Source organism: Mytilus trossulus, chromosome 2, assembly GCF_036588685.1.
Source record: "Mytilus trossulus isolate FHL-02 chromosome 2, PNRI_Mtr1.1.1.hap1, whole genome shotgun sequence".
In the NCBI taxonomy this organism is placed as follows: Eukaryota; Metazoa; Mollusca; class Bivalvia; order Mytilida; family Mytilidae; genus Mytilus; species Mytilus trossulus.
In genome coordinates, this window is record NC_086374.1 from 8,655,752 (window position 1) to 8,680,372 (window position 24,621).

At 31.2% G+C, this 24,621-nt stretch overlaps 1 protein-coding gene across 1 annotated transcript in view; it reads right to left on the reverse strand.

Annotated features, from left to right (window-relative positions):
* Positions 1 to 2,254: 2,254 nt before the first annotated feature.
* LOC134706430 (dynein heavy chain domain-containing protein 1-like) overlaps positions 2,255 to 24,621 on the reverse strand; it is a 121,430-nt gene continuing 99,063 nt past the window's right edge. The window contains exons 87-98 of the mRNA XM_063565351.1: positions 24,020 to 24,332; positions 23,010 to 23,254; positions 22,390 to 22,491; positions 22,035 to 22,133; positions 21,482 to 21,650; positions 20,704 to 20,918; positions 20,292 to 20,472; positions 18,736 to 18,860; positions 18,207 to 18,494; positions 16,965 to 17,134; positions 14,355 to 14,910; positions 2,255 to 3,239 (exon numbers count right to left, since the gene is read on the reverse strand). Of these exons, the coding sequence (XP_063421421.1) occupies positions 2,874 to 3,239; positions 14,355 to 14,910; positions 16,965 to 17,134; positions 18,207 to 18,494; positions 18,736 to 18,860; positions 20,292 to 20,472; positions 20,704 to 20,918; positions 21,482 to 21,650; positions 22,035 to 22,133; positions 22,390 to 22,491; positions 23,010 to 23,254; positions 24,020 to 24,332 (2,829 nt within the window). The 3' untranslated portion in view covers positions 2,255 to 2,873. The remainder of the gene's footprint in view (positions 3,240 to 14,354; positions 14,911 to 16,964; positions 17,135 to 18,206; positions 18,495 to 18,735; positions 18,861 to 20,291; positions 20,473 to 20,703; positions 20,919 to 21,481; positions 21,651 to 22,034; positions 22,134 to 22,389; positions 22,492 to 23,009; positions 23,255 to 24,019; positions 24,333 to 24,621) is intronic.

Consider the following 24,621-nt stretch of genomic DNA (forward strand, 5'->3'; position numbering starts at 1 on the left):
CAAATGAACTTTATAACAACTGTTTCAAGAAGTCTTTAACAGTGAATAATTGACATGCTTTACTGATCATCACTGAATTTATATAATGTTAAGATTGAAAGTCGACAAAATTCAAGGTTTCCCTACAGCTACATACATCCAACAAAAATGAGGTAAAGGTTCGAGTCAAACAAGTGCACCTTGCACTTCACAACAGCTTTTAAATTGAGTACAAAACAAATTTAAGATTGATTACCTTCAGTATTACTGAGAAACTGAAAGAATTTACTTTAAAAAGTTAGTCAATTTCACAAATTTCACATATGAAATTGAAAATGGAAATGATGAATATGACATATCATGACTTGATCATGCAAAAACAGTTACTGTCGAGCTTGCAACTTTTGTTGCACAAAGCTTGACATATGAAGTGATCAGGCGGCAACTTACTTCTTAAAAGCCTTATATTTTAGAAGGTGGAAGATCTGGATGCTTCATACTTTGTATATAGATGTATTTTTTTTGTAATGTTAAATTCTCTCATTTTAAGTAATAGGATAACTATATTTGGTATTCGTGTACCTTGCAAGGTCCTCATGCCCATCAGACATTTTTCACTTGACCACTTCATTTCATAAATCAGTGCCCAAGGTTAAGTTAGCGTTGTCAAGTCCATATCTTGGATACTATAAGTAATAGGTCTAGTATATTCTGTGTATGAAAGGACTGCAAGATGTACATGTCCAACTGGCAGGTGTCCTATGACCTTGACCTCATTTTGAAGGTTCAGTGGTTATTGTTAAGTTTTTTGTGTTTTGGTCTGTTTTTCATATACTGTATGCGATAGGTCCACTGTATTTGGTGTATGGAATGATTGTAAGGTGTACATGTCTAGCTGGCAGGTATCATCTGACCTTGACCTAATATAACTCAGTGGTCAAAGTCAAGTTTTGAGGTTTGGTCTTTTTTTCTAAAACAATATGCAATAGGTCAACTATATTTGGTTTATGGAAATGTTTTATGATCTATATGTCAGTTGCACAGGTTTTATTTGACCTTGAACTCATTTTCATGGTTCATTGCTCACTGTAAAGTTTTGTGTTTATGTCTGTTTTTCTTGACAATAGGTCAACTATATTTGTTGTATGGAAGGATTGTTAGCTGTACATGTGTGCCTGGCATAGTTCATCTGACCTTGACCTTATTTTCATGGTTCATTGGTCAACAATAAATTTTCTTGGTTAATGTTAAGTTTATGTTACAGATGTAATAAAGCTTTATTTTTAAGACTATCAACATAATAATAATGATTAGTAAAGAAGGCGAGACATTTCAGCGTGTACACTCTTGTTTAGCAGATTTACTAGTTATTATGTATCGTTATCCCACTGTCACTGGTTTAAGAGCATTCTCATATCCCAACTACATTCTTATAATGTGTGCATGTCTCATGCCAGAAGGTTGTATTCCAATGATTGTAATTGATTATTGTTAACCATTGTTGTTTTTGTTTAATGTTAAATGGTCTTTACTTAATTATGCCACTTTTTTTTCTTTCTTAAGGAGGCTCGCGGGTATAAGATTTTCAGAAAAAATTAAACATTTCATTATAAATTAGTTATAACTTTATCATATGGTCACAAAAATCATTCTAAAAATCAATTTGTGTTGGCCCCAGTTGACTTTTAAAATGTAGATATCATTGAAAAAGCTCCAAATTATCTTCCTTTGGTGCAAAAATGCCATTTTTTGGCATTAAAATTAAATTTCTTTTTTAACTCATCGGTGACCTATATTTTTTATTGCTTTTTTAGGATAAGCTGTACACAAACAAAATAATTGTAAAATTTAAGTGATTTCTGTAATTTAGTTTTTTTTTTATATCGATAATACCGCTTTTTCTTCTATTAGTTCAACAGAAAAAAAAGCATTAACAAAAATGTATGCTTCTTTCGAAGGCAGATTGTGAGCGTAAATGAACGGTGACCCAATTTTTTTATTTCATTTTTTCTATTAAGTATAAGATAAAGTTCATTTATCGAAAAACATAGCAAAATCCTATATTAAATGAAAAATTTGATTTAAACCTGTGAGCCCCCTTAATGTTTTCTTGAGATTCTATAGTTTTTTATTAAACAATATAGGTTTTGCTTAATGCTGAAGGTCATAGAGTGACCTATACTAGTATTATACATCCTTGTCCTTGGAACTTTGTTGGATAGTTGTCACATTGGCAAGCTTGTCATTTTATTATATTAAAGCAAAATATACAACATATCTTTCATATTTTATTGTCTTAAATAAAACACATCTGATATCACAGATAACCAGTAAATATTATAACTCAAAAACATATCACAAGTTGGCACCACGTTTGGTTCAGCAGGTTGGAATGAAAATGTTGGTAATATATAATAAAAATCGAAATTCACATTACATTACATATAAGAAAATATTGTGTATCCAACTTAATATGTAAAACATTTTAAGTAATAATAAAAAATAAATAAACAAATCATAATTTTAAAAGATAGTTTTCAACAAATTTCAGCAGTATTAAAAAACATTTACAAAAATCAGACTATAAAGTTATAAACAAGTAAAGCTATCACAGTTCAGCAGGAATTGTTTGTCATTAAGCACAATTATTATATACAATTTTGTTTTCTATTTAAAAAGTCTGGTTTACAAAAAATGTTCATATGTCAGACTGGAACCCAGTTTACACCTCTTACTGGAGGGTCAAGTTTTAACTGTTTTAAGATTTACATTTGATCATTTCATAAAGATTTAGAACTTTATATCACAGAGTCAATCCAATTCTTTTCTTCTATTTTGCATAAACAGCAGTGAAAAATACTGAAATCTTCCAAACTTATAAACTAATACAAATATCAATATTTCTGATTGCTGCTCAGACTACTTGACAAAAATACTCTATGCTGGCACCAAAAACTTGCTGGATCAAATGTTGGTAAAGGCAGATTTGTTACCAGATATTTATCCCCATGACTACGAGGGTCATCAGAGCAGTAAACTGGACAGTCATATAATGCATATTTTCTTGTAAACTTGGACGGAGAACTGACATCAACTGGTTTTAACCAGATATAAGGCATGATATGAGCTTGTTGGTTTTCAGAATCATTTTCCATTAAAATGGCTCGTGTGGAATCCCATAATGCATTGTGCAATCGTAAACCTGTGATGTATACCCCATCTTTAGGTGGTACCGAAGGTTTAATTCCTGTAGGCATCACCTGGAAAAAACAAAGAATACTTTTGAGATGTTTGGATTTAATATTAAAATTACTATTGTTGTATATTTTATAGTTCTATGCTAAATTGTTATAAATCAAATGGAGAATGTGTCCATGGACATAGATGACGCCCCAGCTTGCATATAACATTATGAAAGGATGTAACTAAAGTAAAAGTGATACAACCAAAATTTAAACTTGATCTGTGATTTGTGGTAATACTAATAGGCATTGTGTATAAGTTTCATAACATTTGATTGAGGCAAAATGAAGTTAGAGAACAGAAACTAATTTTAGGACATGCCCTTGCAAACACTTCATGTATATCTGTTGTGGCTAGGACATAAAAAAAAGTGTCATGGGAAAATACTACTTTTTGCACAACTGACAATTATATGTTCCCCATTTCCATTCTTAATTTTATTATCATCGCCATGACAGATATTCTTTTTCTGACTCTCATACAAATAAGAGACCACACACTTTGTGGAGATACTAAGTGTAGTTTTATTTTTAGAATTAGAGGGGGATGTACAAAATACAGTTTCAGTAAATTTTTTTCAAAGTTTGTAATAATGCTAAAATCATTAAATGTGATAAACTATGTATTTATTTGTAAGAACAAGAATGTTCCATCGCTTCTTCCTATACCTCAATGGTGTTTATCATCCCTCGAGACACTACATTAGATATAACAGCCACATATATATGTCTCTGGTTATAACTACATAACAATATATCAATTATCTGGAATTGTCATTTAGTTTTCTCCCCTTTACAAAGTGTCTATTCTATTTATTAGATAGATTTGATATAAGCATGATACCTATGTTTTTTGGCTACAGTGTGTATGGTATAGTTGTCAGTTTGATGTAATTTTCTGCCTCGTTATGTACCTATTCTTATCTTGGGAATTATGTACCTAGTCTAATCACTGTGGATTAATGGGAATCTGTTTTACAGTTCAAGGTTAATTGTCAGGGACTTACAGAATTTGTACCATACATCATCTGACAAGCTGCACATTCTATATAGGAATACTTATTGGCTTGTATTCTCATAAAATGTTAAAACACAAGAATGTATCCCAAATACATGGATGCCCCATCCCCACTATCATTTCTATGTTCAGTGGACTAGGAAAATGGAATAAAATCTTTAATTTGGCATTAAAATTAGAAAGATCATATAAAAGGGAACATGTTTACTAAGTTTCAGTATGATTGGACTTCAACTTCATAAAAAACTACCTCAACCAAAAACTTTAACCTGAACTGGAACAAATGGACGAACAGAATAACGAACGGATGGACCAACGAACAGACAGACAGACAAACGAATAGATGGACCCAAGCACAGACCAGAAAACATAATGCCCATAAATGGGGCATAATAAAAATAATCCTTGCATCAAAATTTGTCATGCTTGTATTCTGAACATTCATACTCATTTGTCCCAAGTTTCAAGTTTCAAATACAATGTTTTAAAAGAATATTGAAATATTGATGGGGGGGGGGGGAATTTAGGAAAGGGGGAGAGCGGTTTTAAAAAGCATATTTAGAAGAGGTTATTTGATGTCAAAGGACTGTAGTATTGCTGTTTGTTAAAAAATATTAGGGTTGCATTAAAACATCTACATTAAAGACGGACAGACTTCAAATTTTATCAAGACAACCATCTGTGGCCTGCACATGATGTATGACCATGTATGCTTAGATTAGAGACGCCATTGGATCTTTAATTTGGACTTCATTTCATAAACCACTAATTGTCTTTTCAACATCTTAAACAGGGGCGGATGCAGGAATTTTCGAAAGGGGGGGTGCTAACCCAGGGCAAAGGGGGGGTGCAAAACATATGTCCCGATACAAATGCATTGATCGGCAAAAATAAAGGGGGGGTGCGCACCCCCGGAACCCCCCCTCTGGATCCGCCACTGTTAAACTTACAACTGTTTGTGCCAATGAGTTGAAATATATCATCAGCTGATCCATGTAAATTAGAAATAAATATGTTTCACAACTTTGAATCAATTGGTCCATTGGTAAGCACAGTACATGATTAATACCAAGTGACATATTGATATTTAAATCTATGACACTACTGTAAAGACAAAAAAAAACTAAAATTGGAATTGTTTTGTTTGATCACTAAAGCAGTATAGAAAACACAGGTTGCTCCACTGTGTAGTACACTATAAATATGTAAAGTAAAAATTCTATAACATTGTCTGGTGTAATCATAACAAATAAAAACTTATGATCAATGTTGTGTGGGAATAATTAGATTAACAGATTCTTTCTGGTTTAATTATAGAACAAGGAACAGAAGATAAAATGAAGTAAATGATCTGATGGTAGCTATTGTTAGGACAAGCAAATATTTTTTTCTGGTATCACATCATTATCTGATAATTAGTTTGTTCAACTTAAATTGCTACATCCACTTCATTTGAATTCTTTTGCATAGTTGTTTTACTGCAAACCTGACCATCTTTATTTTATAAGTATTCTTCATAAGTAGTATTCATTGATTTTCTGTAAATATATACTAGGTACGCATCAAGTATTTCATTTAGGGAACACAATTTGAACATGTTTATTGAAACTTAACTTTAAGGGATCTGCATGGCATATTACTTTAGAATACTTTTTATTTTATTTTTTTGGAACCAGAAAAAAGATTTTTTTAAATGACACCATTTGGTAACAATAAAGTTAAACAGTTTGACAAAAATCCATGTTTTATGAAAAATGAAATTTTATAAATATTTTCTTATATCAACAGTGGTTTTGTAGGTCTGGAGAGTTGAGAGACAAAAATTCAAACAAGATTGGTTGTTTGGTAAGAACATCATTTATGATTTAGAAAAAGATACCTCAAAGATAACTGTCATCCATTCAGTTCCAATTAAGCACAATTATTTCAAGACGAGATTTTGAAAAAATTCAATGAACCACAATTAATACCAAAAAATATTGTCTAAATAAGTAAAAACATAGTGTTGCAATTTTTTTTCTATAACAGTCAAAACATTGTGTTCTAATTTGTTGTTGAAAACAAAAACAAAAAATTTGTTCCTGTTTATTGTCTACAACAATATTGTTCCAGTCTGTTGTCTTAACTAGTTAAAAGATTGGCACAAGTTAAAATAGTCAAAATATATGTTTCAGTTGCACAATAGTCAAAACATTGTGTTCTATCAAAGATTGTGTTCCAGTTTATTTTCTTAACAGTCAAAATATAACAGTTGTGTTTTAGTTCTTAGTCTTTCTACAACAGTCAACACATTGTGTTCCATTTTGTTGTGTAACTTAGTCTCAGACTATGTTCCAGTTTGTTGTCTACGTTAATCAAAACATTGTGTTCTACTCAATAGTCAAAAGAAAGTGTTTGTTTGTTTTCTAAACTAGTCAATACAGTGTTTTACGTTTATTGTCTACAACACTTACAGTCAAAATATAATCAAATAATATGCAGAAATTTATTGGAATATCAAATTAATTAAAATATTCATTATTACTTAACAAGAATATTAAATTAAATTAAATTTCAATTATGATGCAGTTGTGAAGAAGCTTTATTTAAAATTAGAGTCTGGATTATAGTACAAATGTACCAGAAAAACAATTATTTAAAATCTGAACAGAGAATGAAACCATTGAAGTATCCTGGATAAAGTTCAATATCCTGTTGTTTCCTGACAGACAAATTAAGTGACAAAGCATGTAGTGAATGTAAACATCATTAAACAAATCTCTGATGATTGTAACAAATTTATAGAAATACCAAGAAAATGTACAGCAACAATTGATGATGATTCTTACAACAATGTACCTTTACAAAAATAATACAACAGTTGTAATCTTGTCTTGTTTCATTATTTCTTATGTTTCTATGATAATGATCTACATATCTGTCTCCCAGGGGGGTCTACACGAGATCGTTTATCTAAGTTAAATATGAATTTATTTCTTCACAAAGCAGGCTGTCAGTTAAAGATATATTAAAGAGGTTCTTTAAGCATGGCTCATAACAATACATCAAATTCCAGATAAAAAGCCTGTTTAAATAAAATGTCTCATAAGGAATATTGCCATATTGACCAGGCTTATAATGATTGACCATATAAACACAGTTGTGCTTAGATAACTTCATATTGTTGAAATCATTACCCCTACCTAGACCAGAATAATTTTCCTCAAAACTAATCTTGAATTCAGCATACTGGTTAAAGTTTCTATCAAATTGCTAACAGGAGTGGTACATACGATGATATGTCCTTGTCCTCACTGGCTTCTTTCATGACGAGTACAAGTCAGGTATGAGAAGTAGATTTTGTACAGCCTTAAAATGTGTTATGAGAGGGGAGGATTTTAAAAAACTGATTTTATGTAACAAACTTAAAACACATTCACTACAGGTATTTAAATTGATTACAAGATAAGTCACTAATTTACACTTCAATCCAGTTTACAATGCAACAGTTATGAAATATCAAAAAGATATACATTTTCATTTAATCAAATCGAAGTTTTATGTTAAAGAAATTATTGATGAAATCTTTGTGAAATTGCAATTTAGAACTATGATATTAAAGTGAAATAAGAGAAGGTATTATCTTTTGAACTTTTCAAGATTAACATATAAACGTTTTAGTAGAGCTAGCAAATTGATATAACAAATGCTTCTAAAAATAAGATACAATTCTGAAACTTTTTTTCTCACTATTATATAAATTATCTATTTTAATTGAAATAACAGACTTTACATAAATACTTCAAAGTGTTTAAAGTGTTCAGAGATATAAATCTTCTTTCTTTAATCTGTACAAGCACTGATGTAGTGATCTGGTACTGGCTAATTGGAGATCATCCAGTAAATTTGTTAAATAATCACAAAACCATAGATCAGAAACACAGAGAAAGTCGGAGGAATTATTGAAAAGCATAAGAATAAATGCTGAGATTGAAAAGAAATTTATTTATTTTGTGTCTTTAACCTATAAAAATTACTTATATTTTGAAAAAAAAAAGACCTCAAATTTATAAAATAATTGAAATTGAAAGAATAAAACAGTTTACTCAGAATTATATCCAATTGTTTGAAGTTATTCTTACTGACAATAGGCAGTAAAGAATCCAGTCATTTCTGAAACATCTATTTTTCTGACATTACGACAGTAATTGAATTACATAATAATTTCTACTTACTGTAGAGGAGGGAATTAAGCTTGGTTAATAATCTAAGTATATTAATTTTCTTTGACTAATTGTTTCTACATATTTTCTCTAATAATGATATCAAAATATTGGTAAGACGTAAAATCTTCATGTCAATCCAAACTGAACACTCTTCTTTTTCAAAATAAAATACCATTTTGATTATACCAATGATATGAGAAGGAGAGAGAGAACGAAATAAAATAATTACACATAAAATGTTATTGACTTTTCTGTAAGTGGGTGTCGACTCTGTCACAGATGGAGATTTTGTCCTAATTACATACCGGAGTAGGAACTGAAACACATGAGGTGTCATAACCTGACTTGATATACAATTATTAACAATTGTTAATAAGATTTTTTGTGATATCTTTTATTAAGTAATTAAAAATTAAAAATTTTGTTAAAAGTAAACTTATTACCAATAGAAATTAAACATATATCTGTCTTGTTGCCATCAATGTTAATATCAACAGAAAGCACTTTAATATTGTTCCCAATAAATTTCTCTATGTTCCAATTGCAAATATTCCTTCTGGTCGTTAACGGTCACTGTAACTTTTATTTTGAACAAATGTAAATATGAAGCAATATCAAAGCAGTCCCTATTGTCAATGAAAATTATGGTGCCCTAAGACTCCAATGGAAGGTTTCGAGTAACAAAGTACTTTGCATATTTGAATATTTTGAATTTTCTATGATTATTACCTGCCAATTCTCGTCAACAGAAATTAAAAGGTGAAGCAAAAATCTTTGTTTAAAGCAATGTAGTGTTGAATAAAAATCGCACACTAACTTTCCTATAAACCCTCATCACTTTGTCATTTCTTTATCTTTTTTCACGGTAGAAAGAGGATTGATTTTGAAATTGCGAGTCCGATCTTTTTCCATATCATAAACACTTATACACTGCATTGTTACCAAAAATACACCTGAACTTTAATGACCGGGTCACTGATAACAATCACGTGACATATGCAACATATATATATATATAACAGCTTCAAATGGGTGATAAACATATTGGTTTCTTTATATTCTTATCATTTTTCTCTGATCGAACTGCTATCCTGGGGATGCTACTTTTCTATCAAGCAGAGTGTTCACTCTCCTTTTCATATAACCTCCTTGATTATACTAACAATCACTTCATTTCTATTATCTATCCTATTCCTGGGAGATCTCAATCAAAAAGGGAGGAGGGGGGATAAGTATAAGCTATAATTTCGGCATTTTTGGGCATTTTTTTTTATACCATGTTTAATATTTCAAAGTAAAAACTAGTTTGAATCATTATTAATTATAATTTAAATCAGAATCAATTTTTTCATAAGTGTATTTTTCCTTTAGTCATGATTGTGAAATGTTACTATGGTGACGTTATATTCAAGTGACATAATGATGGAAATATGTCAGATTTTTGGTAAAAAATCAAATAAAATTTAATATCATTTTGACCGCATTAATATGAAGCATGTGTCATGCCTAAAATAAATTTTGCTAAAGAAAAGTTAGAAACATAATACTCTTCCTGTGTTACCATCCTTTTATGAGAAGGTTTCACTTTATTACAATCCTCATCATATATAAATCAAACTCAAAAATGTGTATATTAACATTGTGATATTTAGACATCATAATCATATCATATCATTAATATCTAAAGTTTTTGTAATGAAAATAAAATGGTGAAATATATGAATATAAAAAAGATTGAGTGTAAGATTTGATGGGAGCCTTCACAGTCAGACAAGTAGTTAATGAGAGATAATTCATATAGTTTGTCTTATGTCAAAAAAGTTTAAAGGGAGCATTCAGACAGAAAGGCAAGTAACCAAGGGGGATAATCCTAATTGTTTGTAATTTTTCCATTCAAGTTTTTAATGTTTGTAATTTTTATATTACAGTTTAATGGGAGCATTGACAGGCAGACAAGTAACCAAGGGGAGATAATCCTAATTGTTTGTAATTTTTCCATTCAAGTTTTTATTGTTTGTAATTCTTATATTAAAGTAAATGGGAGCATTGACAGGCAGACAAGTATCCAAGGGGAGATAATCCTAATTGTTTGTAATTTTTCCATTCAAGTTTTTATTGTTTGTAATTCTTATATTAAAGTAAATGGGAGCATTGACAGGCAGACAAGTAACCAAGGGGAGATAATCCTAATTGTTTGTAATATTTCCATTCAAGTTTTTATTGTTTGTAATTCTTATATTAAAGTAAATGGGAGCATTGACAGGCAGACAAGTAACCAAGGGGAGATAATCCTTATTGTTTGTAATTTTTCCATTCAAGTTTTTATTGTTTGTAATTCTTATATTATAGTAAATTGGAGCATTGACAGGCAGACAAGTAACCAAGGGGAGATAATCCAAATTGTTTGTAATATTTCCATTCAAGTTTTTATTGTTTGTAATTCTTATATAAAAGTAAATGGGAGCATTGACAGGCAGACAAGTAACCAAGGGGAGATAATCTTGACGGTTTGTAATTTTCTGTTTTTATGAAATTTCAGAAAACCACCTACTAGTGCAATGAGCTTGTCAATAGATGTTCTTTTTGAAAGAATAAATTAATACAGGAAGATAAAAAAAATAATGTTGAATGGTTTTTGTTAAAGTTAAAGCCTTTATCAAAAATACAGCCAGAGACAATATTTGACTTACAATAAACGTTCTTCAGCAGAAAATTGAAAGGGTAGAAAGACTCGAAACCTTCCATTTGAGTCATAGGGCAGCATACTTTCATTTACAATATGGACTGCTTTGATATTGCTTCACATTTACATTTGTTTAAAATAAACTTACTTTCTTTGGGAAATGTAGTTAACATGCTCCAGAATTACTTCATGAAATAATTAATATGTAGTCAAGATAGAAAAAGACAAAACAATCGTATAGTTGTTAGTTGTTTTTGGTAACAAGTGCATTTTTAAAATAAAAATAACAGCTCTTTGAAAATCAAATTTCAGTCAGAACATTTTGAAGGAGTTGGATCAGATTTCTTTTTATCAATAGATAACCAGGTATGATACGCGACAGGCTTCGTAATATTTTTATTCGCTCAAATAGTACATCCGCAGAAAAGAAATTTAAACAACAAAGAAACAAAGTAAATAATTTGAAAAAGCAAGCAAAAAAATATTTTTTTACCAGTATTAATAAAAATTTAGATGAACTAAAAGTTACAAACTGTAAACAATACTGGAAAACGGTTAACATGTTAATTAAAAGTGATACACCGTCTCATGATTTACCACCCATGACGGACCCTGATCACAACTTAAACTTGCGTATGAGGGAAGCGAAAAGTCCGACATTTTAAATAAATATTTTTGTTCAATTTCTAATTTAGATGGCGCTAGTAAAGATTTGCCGGAATTTGACGACCGATGTCTTGAATTTATTTCACAAATTGTAGTTAGTGAACAAGATGTACTTGATATTCTTTCAACGCTCGATGTTAATAAAGCTGTTGGGCCAGATATCGTTAGCAACAGAATGTTACTTGCCGTTAGAAATGAAATTTCCAAACCATTATGTCTACTTTTTAACAAATCTTTAAATGATAAAATATTTCCGGACCAATGGAAAATTGCACATGTTATTCCCTTATTCAAAAGTGGTGACAAGTCATTACCGTCTAACTACAGGCCAGTCTCCTTATTGTCATGTGTGAGTAAAGTCCTAGAAAAGATTGTTTTTAAAAATATTTTTAACCATTTACATGGAAATAAATTATTATACAAGTATCAATCCGGATTTATTCCAGGATACTCAACTTCGCATCAGTTGATAGAATTGTATAACAAAATTTTGAGTGCACTAAATGAAAAGCTTTTAACAAGCATTACATTTGCTGATATAAGCAAAGCATTTGATACTGTTTGGATTAAGGCTTTATTACATAAACTTGAAAAATATGGTATAAAAGGAGACTTGCTATGTTGGTTGAAAAGTTACTTGTCTAGACAATCTCAGAGAGTTGTCATAAAAGATTCATTATCAAACATTGGAAAACTTAACGCTGGTGTGCCTCAGGGGTCAGTATTAGGACCCTTGTTGTTTTTAATATACATAAATGATATAGCTGATGGTATGTCTGGATTCGGAAGGCTTTTTGCAGATGATACTTCAATAGGTCATACTGCACCTGATGAATCCACTTTGAAAAATTCAATCAGTAGAGATCTTGATTATTTAAGTAAGTGGTCAGAAAAATGGCTGGTGAAGTTTAATCCTAATAAAACTGATATTATGATATTCAGTTTGAAAAATATTTACAGTGATATTACTTTTGATTTTGGTGGTGCTACATTGAAACCAGTTAGTGCGCATAAACACCTAGGTGTCATATTTAGTAATGATTGTAAATGGAATAAGCATGTTGATAAACTGATTGAGAAAACTACGAAGCAGCTTAATGTTTTACGCAAACTAAAATATCGACTAAAAAGGGAATATTTGGAAAAAATTTATATGATTTTTATTCGTCCGATACTTGAGTATTCATCAGAAGTTTGGGATAATTGTGGGAACACAAATTCTGATCGGATAGAAAATATTCAAATCGAGGCTGCTCGCATAGTTACTGGATTACCAAGTTATGCTAGCCGAAACGCTATTTACAGGGAGACGGGATGGGAAAAATTAATCGTAAGGCGGGAGGTTAAAAAGTTAGCCATGTTTTATAAAATTATTAACAATCAGGCTCCAGATTATTTACATGACTTGGTTCCAGAATTTGTGTCTGATATTAGTAACTACTATTTACGAAACAGACACAATATCACTATTCCAGTGAATCGTTTGTCGGTTTATCAACATTCTTATTTCCCAGCATCCATAACATTGTGGAACACTTTAGATATTATTATTAGACAGAGTCCTACATTTTCATCATTTAAAAGCAAATTGCACATGTTATACTATAAGAATAAAAAACCTCCGAGTCATTTTTGCTCTGGAGACCGCTTACTATCTGTATTACATGCAAGGTTGCGAAACCATTGTAGCACTCTTCAATCTGATTTGTTTAATGCAAACTTAGTACAAGATGCCAATTGTTTATGTGGCTTCATCAATGAAGATGCTAAACATTATTTATTATATTGTAACAATTTTTCATCAGAAAGACTATTAATGATGAATGAAATCAATGTTTTTGCTATCAATATTACAATTGAGTTATTGCTCTCTGGTGATGAGTCTTTGAGTTCTGAAGAAAATGATAGTGTTTTTCTATCTGTACAAAAGTATATAAAAAGTACCAAGCGTTTTTCTCAACTTTGACAACCTTATTCTGTAACAGATCTTCCTAGAACATGATCAATGTATGTATGCTCTTTTGGGAACGATAATCGAATGATCTTTATGATTGACTTTAGTATTCTGAAACGTTTCAATGGATTTAAGTAAAAAACAAAATTGATACTTACAATTACGTGTAGATTTATTCCGTTTTTCTGTTAATTCGTATCTATAAACTATGAGTGTGTAATTTACATTTAAACAAATTTACACACACACATGACTAAAGTCACTTGTCATGTACACTAACATATCTAATTTACAGTTCGGTGTGTTTGCATTTATTTCTTCGGAAAATAGGCGCATTCGATTGGTTATATTAAGTGTTAAATATCCATTGATTCGATTCTAAAAATTTATATGTAATTTATTTTTTATATCTTCATGCTAAAATAATAATTGGTTAAAGTCAGATTTATGTAATGTTCATTCATGTGTATATTTATGTATATATTGGAGAAGACGTTACTAAGTTGGAAAACTTGTGTCTAATCCATTTGTCTCTTTTTGGAACAATAAAATATGTTTAAACTAACTAAACTATGATACCTTTGATCTTAAGCTGACTAATTCTTACCTGCAATTCAAATTCTACTGAGTTGATATCAACAAAATGTTTTCTGGCAAACGTCTGCTTGATGGCCTCTATAAATCTGTCAGGCCTGAGAAACATGGAGAGATTGTAAGCAACAGGAGAGGGATCATTCACTAAAGCAGACATGATCTGGACCTTCACAGGAAGTTCTTTAATCCATTTTGTTAGACTACTGCATGATGGGAAAGTTTGAGCCAGCCACAACTGTGGCACTCTATCTCTGTTCATTGAGTGAATGACATCATCATAATGTGGTGGTGTAATTATTTCACCCTTTGACCTCCGCTGAAGTAAGGACAAATCTGATTGAACAGTCTGAATTAAAGTTTTATATCCCTCTACTTCGTAATGAGTAAAGACATCAATAGGATACATCTGATTTTTGTTTGTCTCTGGTAATACAGAACATTTCTGTAAAGTAGATATCAGACTTGGTAATATACTGTCTACAGATACTTCACGATAACTAATGGCCGTGTTCACGCGTAGTAATAACTCAGGAGCTCCTATCACTTGGATCATATCCTTTATAAGTACCCTAAAAATAAAACACAGAAACATTTTATTGAAGCTAACTGATAACAAGAGGCTCTCAAGAGCCTGAATCGCTCACCTTAATTTTTTTGGTTAAATCTCTCATCAATGATTATTTTGGCTTTTAATTTATTTAAATGTTCTTTGAATCGTCCTTTTTTCTTCAAAAGCCAAAAAAAATCATTTTCTCCTATGTTCTATTTTAGCCATAGGAGCTATGCTTCTTGACATACAAGGAAATGAAATATAAAATTTATACTAGATACTCTGAAACTTATTTAGCCTAAGTTTCGCTGAAATTGATACAGCAGTTTCAAAGGAGAAGATTTTTTAAAGTAAGTCAACATGATGAACAAATTGTGTAAAAAGTCTTTAAAAGGCAATAACTCCTTAAGGGGTCAATTGACAATTTTGGTCAAATTGACTTATTTGTAGATCTTACTTTGCTTAACATTTTTGTTATTAACAGTTGATCTGCATCTATAATAGTATTCAAGATAATAACCAAAAACTGCAGAATTTCTTTAAAATCGTCAATTCAGGGGCATTATACCTGAAAAACCAGTTACCCAATTCGGCTGAAAATTACAGGACAGGTAGACCTTGAGCTAATAAATACTTTAACATATTGTCTTATTTGCTCTAAATGCTTGAGTTTTTGAGATATAAGCCAAAAACTGCATTTTACCCTGTGATCTATTTTTAGCCATGACAGCCATGTTTTTTGACGAAATAAAAAATAAAGCACAAACTTTATTTTATACACCCTACTGATCATTCAGTTGAAGTTTGGTTGAATTTAGTTGAGTAGTTTTAGAGGAGAAGATTTTTTAAAGTTAGCAAATATGATGAACAAATTGTGAAAAATTGTCATTAAAGGACAATAACCCCTTAAGGGGTCAATTGACAATTTTGGTCATATTAACTTATTTGTAGATCTTACTTTGCTGATCATTTTTGCTGTTTACAGTTTATCTTTATCTATAATAATATTCAAGATAATGACCAAAAACTGCAAAATTTCCTTAAAATTACCAATTAAGTGGCAGCAACCCAACAATTGGTTGTTTGATTCATCTGAAAATTTCAGGGCTGATAGATATTGACCTAATGAACATTTTTACCCCATGTCAGATTGCTCTAAATGCGTTCATTTTTGAGATATAAGCCAAAAACTGAATTTGACCCCTATGTTCTATTTTAAGTAACGGCGGCCATGTTTTTTGACGGATCAAAAATCAAAGCACACACTTTGTGCAGGATAATCTAAGGAACAATCATGTTAAGTTTTAACCAAATCCATTCAGTAGTTTCAGAGGAGAAGATTTTTTAAAGTTAGCAAATATGATGAACAAATTGTGAAAAATTGTCATTAAAGGACAATAACCCCTTAAGGGGTCAATTGACAATTTTGGTCATATTAACTTATTTGTAGATCTTACTTTGCTGATCATTTTTGCTGTTTACAGTTTATCTTTATCTATAATAATATTCATGATAATGACCAAAAACTGCAAAATTTCCTTAAAATTACCAATTAAGTGGCAGCAACCCAAAAACAGGTTGTTTGATTCATCTGAAAATTTCAGGGCTGATAGATCTTGACCTAATGAACATTTTTACCCCATGTCAGATTTGCTCTAAATGCTTTCGTTTTTGAGATATAAGCCAAAAACTGCACTTGACCTATGTTCTATTTTAAGTAACGGCGGCCATGTTTTTTGACGGATCAATAATCGAAGCGCACATCTTGTGCAGGATATACTAAAGAACAATCATGCTAAGTTTCATTCAAATCCATTCAGTAGTTTCAGAGGAGAAGATGTTTGAAAAATTGTTAACGACGACAGACGACGACGACGGACGCCAAGTGATGAGAAAAGCTCACATGGCCTTTTAGGCCAGGTGAGCTAAAAAGAAGTGGTGCCGTATTTATGGACTTTTTGTTACATGGTGATGAAATTGCAACCATTTTCATACTTAATTTTCTGTAAACTTTAATTTAGAATCTGTTTAAATTAATGTACTAGTGAATTTGAAGCTTCATAAAGCACTGACCTGCTGTGAGTATACATGACATCTTTATCAGCTGTTTCAGGGAGACCATAGTTCTTAGCTGTCATTTCCTCCAGTGAGTCTACAGCTTTCTTTAGAGTGAAGTTCTCTGGTGATTCCATTAGTAACGTACTCAGTAAGCCTACAATGTCATTGGACTTTTTCTCTGGGATCTGAAATATCATTAAAATATAAATGTTTAATCAACTACTGTGAATTCATTTTTTTTTGTGGGTACCAATTTTCTTGTATTAAAGAAAACTTGAAAAAATGCTCGTGGATATTTGATTTTGTAGTTTTGCCTAAGTCTGCATACAAGCCTTAAGAAAATATGTCTTTCGTTGAACATTCAAGTTCGTGTTTCACCTGTACTCAAGAAATCCATGAAGATTGGTATCCAATGAATAATAAGGAATCCACAGTCACACAAACATTGTTATGCCAATATCATTTTTTATTTATGAAAAATAAAATATCTCCTGATACTACCAAGATTGTTACCAAAGACAAATCATTATTTACTTATATAATTGATCTTAGGAGTCCTTAAGGTAGATCACAAGTAATTTGCCAAAATGAAGATTTTACTATGCTCTTTTCAAAAAATTAATAAAAAGTATGGGTCACCGTGCTATTTTTTCAAACTAAGAGTCATTGAAAATTGCCAAAATTTGGTTAGTTTGTTCATGAAAAAACACATTAATGTGCATAACAAAAATTCTATGAGACAGAATTTTGAAATAAATTGTGAGAAGAAAGGTTTCATAATATGTTTTAAGAAAATAAAAAGAAAACATGGTGTCACCGAACTTGTTTTCTTGCTACAAGTAAAAATAAAAAAAATCCCCATTAGCCTAGTATAAATTTTGTACTAAAAGTCTCAATTGAAAAAAAAGGATTCTAAAATAAAAAAAAATGATATTTGTTAAAATATTTTATATAATACAATTAATTAACAAGTTTTCTAAAAAAAAACCCAGTCTAACCAATGAATTGCAAATCTGTCTCCAAATTTGTAGATTTAGGCAAATAACTAGACCGATTTTGTACTGTGGTTGTACAATCCAAGATGGTGGTATACCATGAATCTACCTTAAATACAGGTTTAAACAAATTATGAGTTTTTCTTCTCATTACAAAATCCAAATTGACCTCTTTCTATGTAATAATCTGCTCAAGTAATGAAATTACAGCTGTTGTCAAATTGTTTGAAAGTGTGACTTTGAGTAATATAAGCTGACTAACCTGTTTGCCAGTGGCATACTGAACCAGTATACTGACCAAGGACTGGACAACCTTAGCATCAGTACTATCAGTGCAATGGTCAGAGTAAGCTTTAGCCACCATGTCCGTTATTTTTTCTGTCGATGTAGACTTTGACACCACTTTCTTAAAAACATCAACAGCCATGGCCATGTCACTCAAAGTCCAATGATGGTCATTAATAAATGCATTACGGCCATAGAAACTTTGTTGTAACAAGAGAGAATGGAGTAAAGCCAAAGGCATTATTTTGTTTTGCTTCCCAGAAACCTGTAACAGATTAAAATAAATATTAAGTTTAGAACTTTCATTTTAACAAATATAAATACTTGAGATATATGGTTATAACCTTACATACCATCTGCTATATTTAACCTCTTTATTACTGATTTCATATCATGCAATTCAATGACACTTCTAAAAATGTGCTGTATTAACACATATTAAATTATTTTGGGAAGTAGAATAAATAAAATTCTAGGAATACAAATAATAAAGTAGGAATACTTACACTGTCATTTATATGTTTCCAGTTCTGTAGAAGGAATGCCACACTTCTGTATGATTTCTGCATGGTAGATTTAAAGTTACCAGTCTTCTCACATGTCACTTTAATACCATACTGTACTAGAACACCTATAATTTGGGCCGTATAATTTATATTAAATAGGCGTTATAGCAATAGTTCATTGTTCCACAGTGAACAGACAAGGGAGCATAAACATTTAGATCACACAATTGTCTGAAAAAGCTCAAGAAGTTCGAACAGGACTCACATCTATCAAAATTATAATGTGTCCGTAAAAATGATTGTTCTACTAAAAATCCCAATATTGGCATTCATGAAGAGAGAATCAAATTTGTAAAATAACTTGCAAAGGAGAAAATATCACTCTTACTATAAAATTTCCTCCAAAAAATAGATGTTTTTAAGAAATTAGACTGACTTTAATATATCAAGCTACTTATTATTTTAAATTTGCTTAAAAACTTAAAAGCCTGCTTAAAAAAGCCTTATTTTAAGATCTTGTTATTAAAATATTAAGACATGAGCCAGGGCTACCTTTTGTTTTGTTTATTAAAACGTTAATGTGTGTTTCAAATCTTTTTGGGTAAAGCCTGGACTAATTTCGATTTTTTTCTTCCCGAAATTGTCTGGTTTTAGTGAAGTGTTAATATTGGTCATAAACTTTTGTACTGATAAGTATAATCCACAATCTATTTGATTGATAAATTGTTATCAACTAAATGTCTAGTGAAAAAAATTCATGCATATTCAGGGCAATGAAAACAATCTACATGAATCATGTGGATATGTAATTCTTACCTGGAATGAGTCTACCACTGTCTGCCTGTGTAGTGATCCACAATCTAAATGTATTGTGGATGTGTAATTCTTACCTGGAATAAGTCTACCACTGTCTGCCTGTGTAGTGATCCACAATCTAAATGTATTGTGGATGTGTAATTCTTACCTGGAATGAGTCTACAACTGTCTGCCTGTGTAGTGATCCACAATCTAAATGTATTGTGGATGTGTAATTCTTACCTGGAATGAGTCTACCACTGTCTGCCTGTGTAGTGATCCACAATCTAAATGTATTGTGGATGTGTAATTCTTACCTGGAATGAGTCTACCACTGTCTGCCTGTGTAGTGATCCACAATCTAAATGTATTGTGGATGTGTAATTCTTACCTGGAATGAGTCTACCACTGTCTGCCTGTGTAGTGATCCACAATCTAAATGTATTGTGGATGTGTAATTCTTACCTGGAATGAGTCTACCACTGTCTGCCTGTGTAGTGATCCACAATCTAAATGTATAGTGGATATGTAATTCTTACCTGGAATGAGTCTACCACTGTCTGCCTGTGTAGTGATCCACAATCTAAATGTATTGTGGATATGTAATTCTTACCTGGAATGAGTCTACCACTGTCTGCCTGTGTAGTGATCCACAATCTAAATGTATTGTGGATATGTAATTCTTACCTGGAATGAGTCTACCACTGTCTGCCTGTGTAGTGATCCACAATCTAAATGTATTGTGGATATGTAATTCTTACCTGGAATGAGTCTACCACTGTCTGCCTGTGTAGTGATCCACAACCTAAATGTATTGTGGATGTGTAATTCATTGTCTTCATCTCCAGTTTTAGAGAAAGTAACCAAGCTATTTCCATCATCAGATATATCTGTTTTCTGTCTCTTTCTCTCTTGTTTTATCCATTTACTGTATACAATATCCTGTTAAAAGTTAAATCATAGGAATAACATCCTCCACAAAGTTTAACAATACCAAAACAAAAGGTATGGTAGGAGAAAATTTCAGTTCATAAAATTCCTATATCACAAATTGTATTTTTTTGTATCTGAATTTTTCAGTGAAGTTATTTTTATACAGTCAATCAAGATATGAAAATTATCAAAGCAAAGTTGTTTAATTAATCAATTCTATTTTAAAGTTAAAAAGATTACCTTTAACAAAATATAAAATTCTTGCTCTGGTTCCTCAGCTAAATGATAATTCTGTAGAAGTAACCAGTATCCATTCTGTATACAATCCTCTAATGCATGTCTCACTTCACACATCTGACCTGGTACCCCAAAGTTCATTACTCTTACTTTACCTTCCATTCCAATTTCTTTAGCTAACCTCTTCACCTCATGAGTGGGACTAACATATGAATAGCCTGAAATAATTGTAGTATATCAAAAGAATTTTACCAAATGATTATAATATACCTCTGCATATTATTATTTACCCACAAGAAATTGAGAACAGAATTTAAATAATCTAACTATCAAATGTTATTTTTTCTAGAGCGTTTGTTCCTTCTTAATTGTTTTTTTACTTTATAAAAAAAAATATAAAATAGAGGGAACATTAACCACAGGGACATTAAACATTAAAGACATACACAATATCAAAACATCATAGTTAAATTAAGAGCAACATGAATCCCACCAAACACTACTGGTGATCTCAGGTGCAAGTAGATCCTGCTCAACATGTTGGCACAGTTGCTGATGTTAGTACAAATCCAGTGATAAATAATCACTGTCTCGTCATTGTTCATATCATCTTTAATAGATAGAGGTTAAGTAAAGAAGTTAAGACAAACCTGCAAGACCATTGCCCAGCTTTTAGTTAATGTTTAGTCTGGGTGGTGGGGGGAAAAAAACTATGAGAAAAGAATATTTAAAGGGATTAAAAATTAAGAACAGAAAATCTTGTAACAACCGATATACTGACCTTTTGTGGCAGATGAAGACCCCTTATCATGTGATGTATTTGGCATCATAAACACAACTGGTGTAGTATTGTTAGTGTAGGCGTAGACGTCTCTAATGTTGTAATTATCTGGTAAACTACGTACACTACCCATCTCATATAGGGTCATGGCACTGGCTAACTCACATAACTGTACGAAAACATAGTTAAGTATATAGTTATGCCACAATGTCTGGGTAAAATATCTCATCATGAGCAAATGTTTAAGTCTGAATCTGTGTCAACTGTTTTATAAGTTTTTGTCATTTGGGAAGCTGGTGTTGTTGAGCAATCTTCAAGTCTTTGTTAAATTGACTAACAGCTTTCTTTGTCTCCTTGCAAATCAATGCCAATATAAGTATGTAAAAACAGTTGAAATACATAGGAATTATTGATCTAGGACTCAGTGTGAAATCATATCAACATTGCAGAGCATAACAAATTAACATAAAATCTTTGCCTATCTTGACTTATAGTTCAAGTGATGCAGAAACTTCATAAAAATATATGAAAACCAGTAATAGAGACTACTCACCCTTTGAGGTGCACATATTTTCCACAGAATACATTTCTGGAATACTGATAGTTCCTGCATAGTCATACCAGGCACTGGGTTCATTATAGCAATGGGATGCTGAAAAAAAACAGAGTAAAAATATCATTTAAATGCACATTAATCAACATAAACCAAACTGTTTACAAAGAACTTGTTGACAATAAAAAAGAAATGTAAATAAAGATTTTTGCATCCAATGAAAAAATGGATTTTATTTTTGTTTTGCAGATAAATCATTTCTTATGAAAAACTTCATGATATCTAACTTGGGTAATTGTAAGTCTTAGGATTAAACAAGAGCACATGGTAATAAGAAATGATATGTATCTTCTACCTGAAAGTACTCCTGCCACTGTATACTATTCTGTATCAAAGACTTCCTCAAACCATGATAACAATGGTGAAGTTGTTCTAGCACTAAACAATCTATCCATATCTGTAATAACAATTAATGTATGTAAAACAATATATCCAAATCTGTTATAATAATTTAATGTAAGTAAAACAATCTATCCATATCTGTAATAACAATAAATGTAAGTAAAACAATCTATCCAAATCTGTAATAACAATTAATGTACCCGATAAGTAAAAACAGAAAACAAATCAGTTTTACTCATCAATATCAACTAAAGAAACTTGAACTTTGGTAAAAAAACAAATAATATTTCTACTCATTCAAAATACCAGTTTAGGTAATCTGAACTTTAATAGGAGTTTATTCATTTACGAAACAATTTAAAAATATTTTATCCTCATTGTAAACATAAAACCCATAATTCATTATTCACAATACACATGTTCCAACTATAGTCAGCAAAAAAAATTAAATGCAATTATTTGCTCTCAATAGATGAGTGTTTGTTCTACAAAAATTATCTCCTGAGGCCTAATAAAACAAGACCATTTTATTATACAATTTAAAGCCTCATATTTCTATACATGAATCCCTACCTGTCCTGCCATCCAGCCTGGTTTACTATCCATTAAAGATAGTTCATCTATTCCTTGTTTATCAAAATTATTGATAAAAAGACTTAGTTCCTTGGTTGTAGCTTTTCCAGACATTCTCAACCTCTCCATGGAAACCAGTAACTGAAGCAGTTGATAGTGCTGTTCAAACATCATCATAGAGACATATTTAAAGATGGCTGCCGACGAAGCATCTGCTAACTCTTGTGCTCTTGCTTGAGGTGCTCCTGTGTTACAAAAAATATATACAATTAATGTGAAATAGCTTTGACAAATATAGTACTGATAATTATACAATGGTTTCTAATTCACGACAAAATCTGAAAATCTTAAAATAGCCTTAGTAAATGATAAATAATAGCAATGTTTTAAAAAAAATAATAGAGTTTACCAATTAGTACAAAACTGGATTTGCCTAAGATCTGTATTTCCAATTTTTTTATTTTTTTTATTATGGTGACCAATAATTTTTTACATAAGTACAATGTATCTTGTTAGCAGATAAAATGTTCCTTAGTACTCAATCCTGGATAATAATAGGGTTAAAGGTTATAGTTTACTTACCCACACTTCCCTTGCCCCTGTCCCTACTTTTCATCACACAACTAAATGTCTCCACAAATGTACTGAATGGTAGATAATAATAGGGTCAAAGGTTATAGTTTACTTACCCACACTTCCCTTGCCCCTGTCCCTACTTTTCATCACACAACTAAATGTCTCCACAAATGTACTGAATGGTAGATAATAATAGGGTCAAAGGTTATAGTTTACTTACCCACACTTCCCTTGCCCCTGTCCCTACTTTTCATCACACAACTAAATGTCTCCACAAATGTACTGAATGGTAGATAATAATAGGGTCAAAGGTTATAGTTTACTTACCCACACTTCCCTTGCCCCTGTCCCTACTTTTCATCACACAACTAAATGTCTCCACAAATGTACTGAATGGTAGATAATAATAGGGTCAAAGGTTATAGTTTACTTACCCACACTTCCCTTGCCCCTGTCCCTACTTTTCATGACACAACTAAATATCTCCACAAAGGTACTGAATGGTAGATAGTAGTAAGGATGTAACACACACATCTTCTTGATCATGTTGTATAAAACAGTAATGTGTGTGATCATTATACGATAGTGGGCAAATTTCTCCTCCAAGTGGTCTCCCATGAAACGAGTTTCTTCTAGGATTTGCTTGTTCTTATGAATTTCCTCATGGCAAGCTAGCAGAGAATTCAGCATGGTCTGATCTTCCAGCAGTGGTCCATCCAAGTTTAAGGTCTTTTCTCGAATCAGTTCCTGTATAGAAAATACAGCACAATATCTATATTTAAATATATTGTAAGTATGTCACATCTTCTTTTTATATGGCAAAATGTTTGACAGTTACCTTGTGAATGTTGTAGGACACATAATTTAAAAAATAAATAAACTGTTCTTGTAAAGATTTCATTTTTTAAGACAAAAAGGATAACAAATCTATAAATTTCCTTAAATTTCTGTCAAATAGTAAATATTTGGGATTTTTTTTTGCTTTGATTGCTAATGGCAATTCATCACAAAATTTACCATACATGAACATTTCACT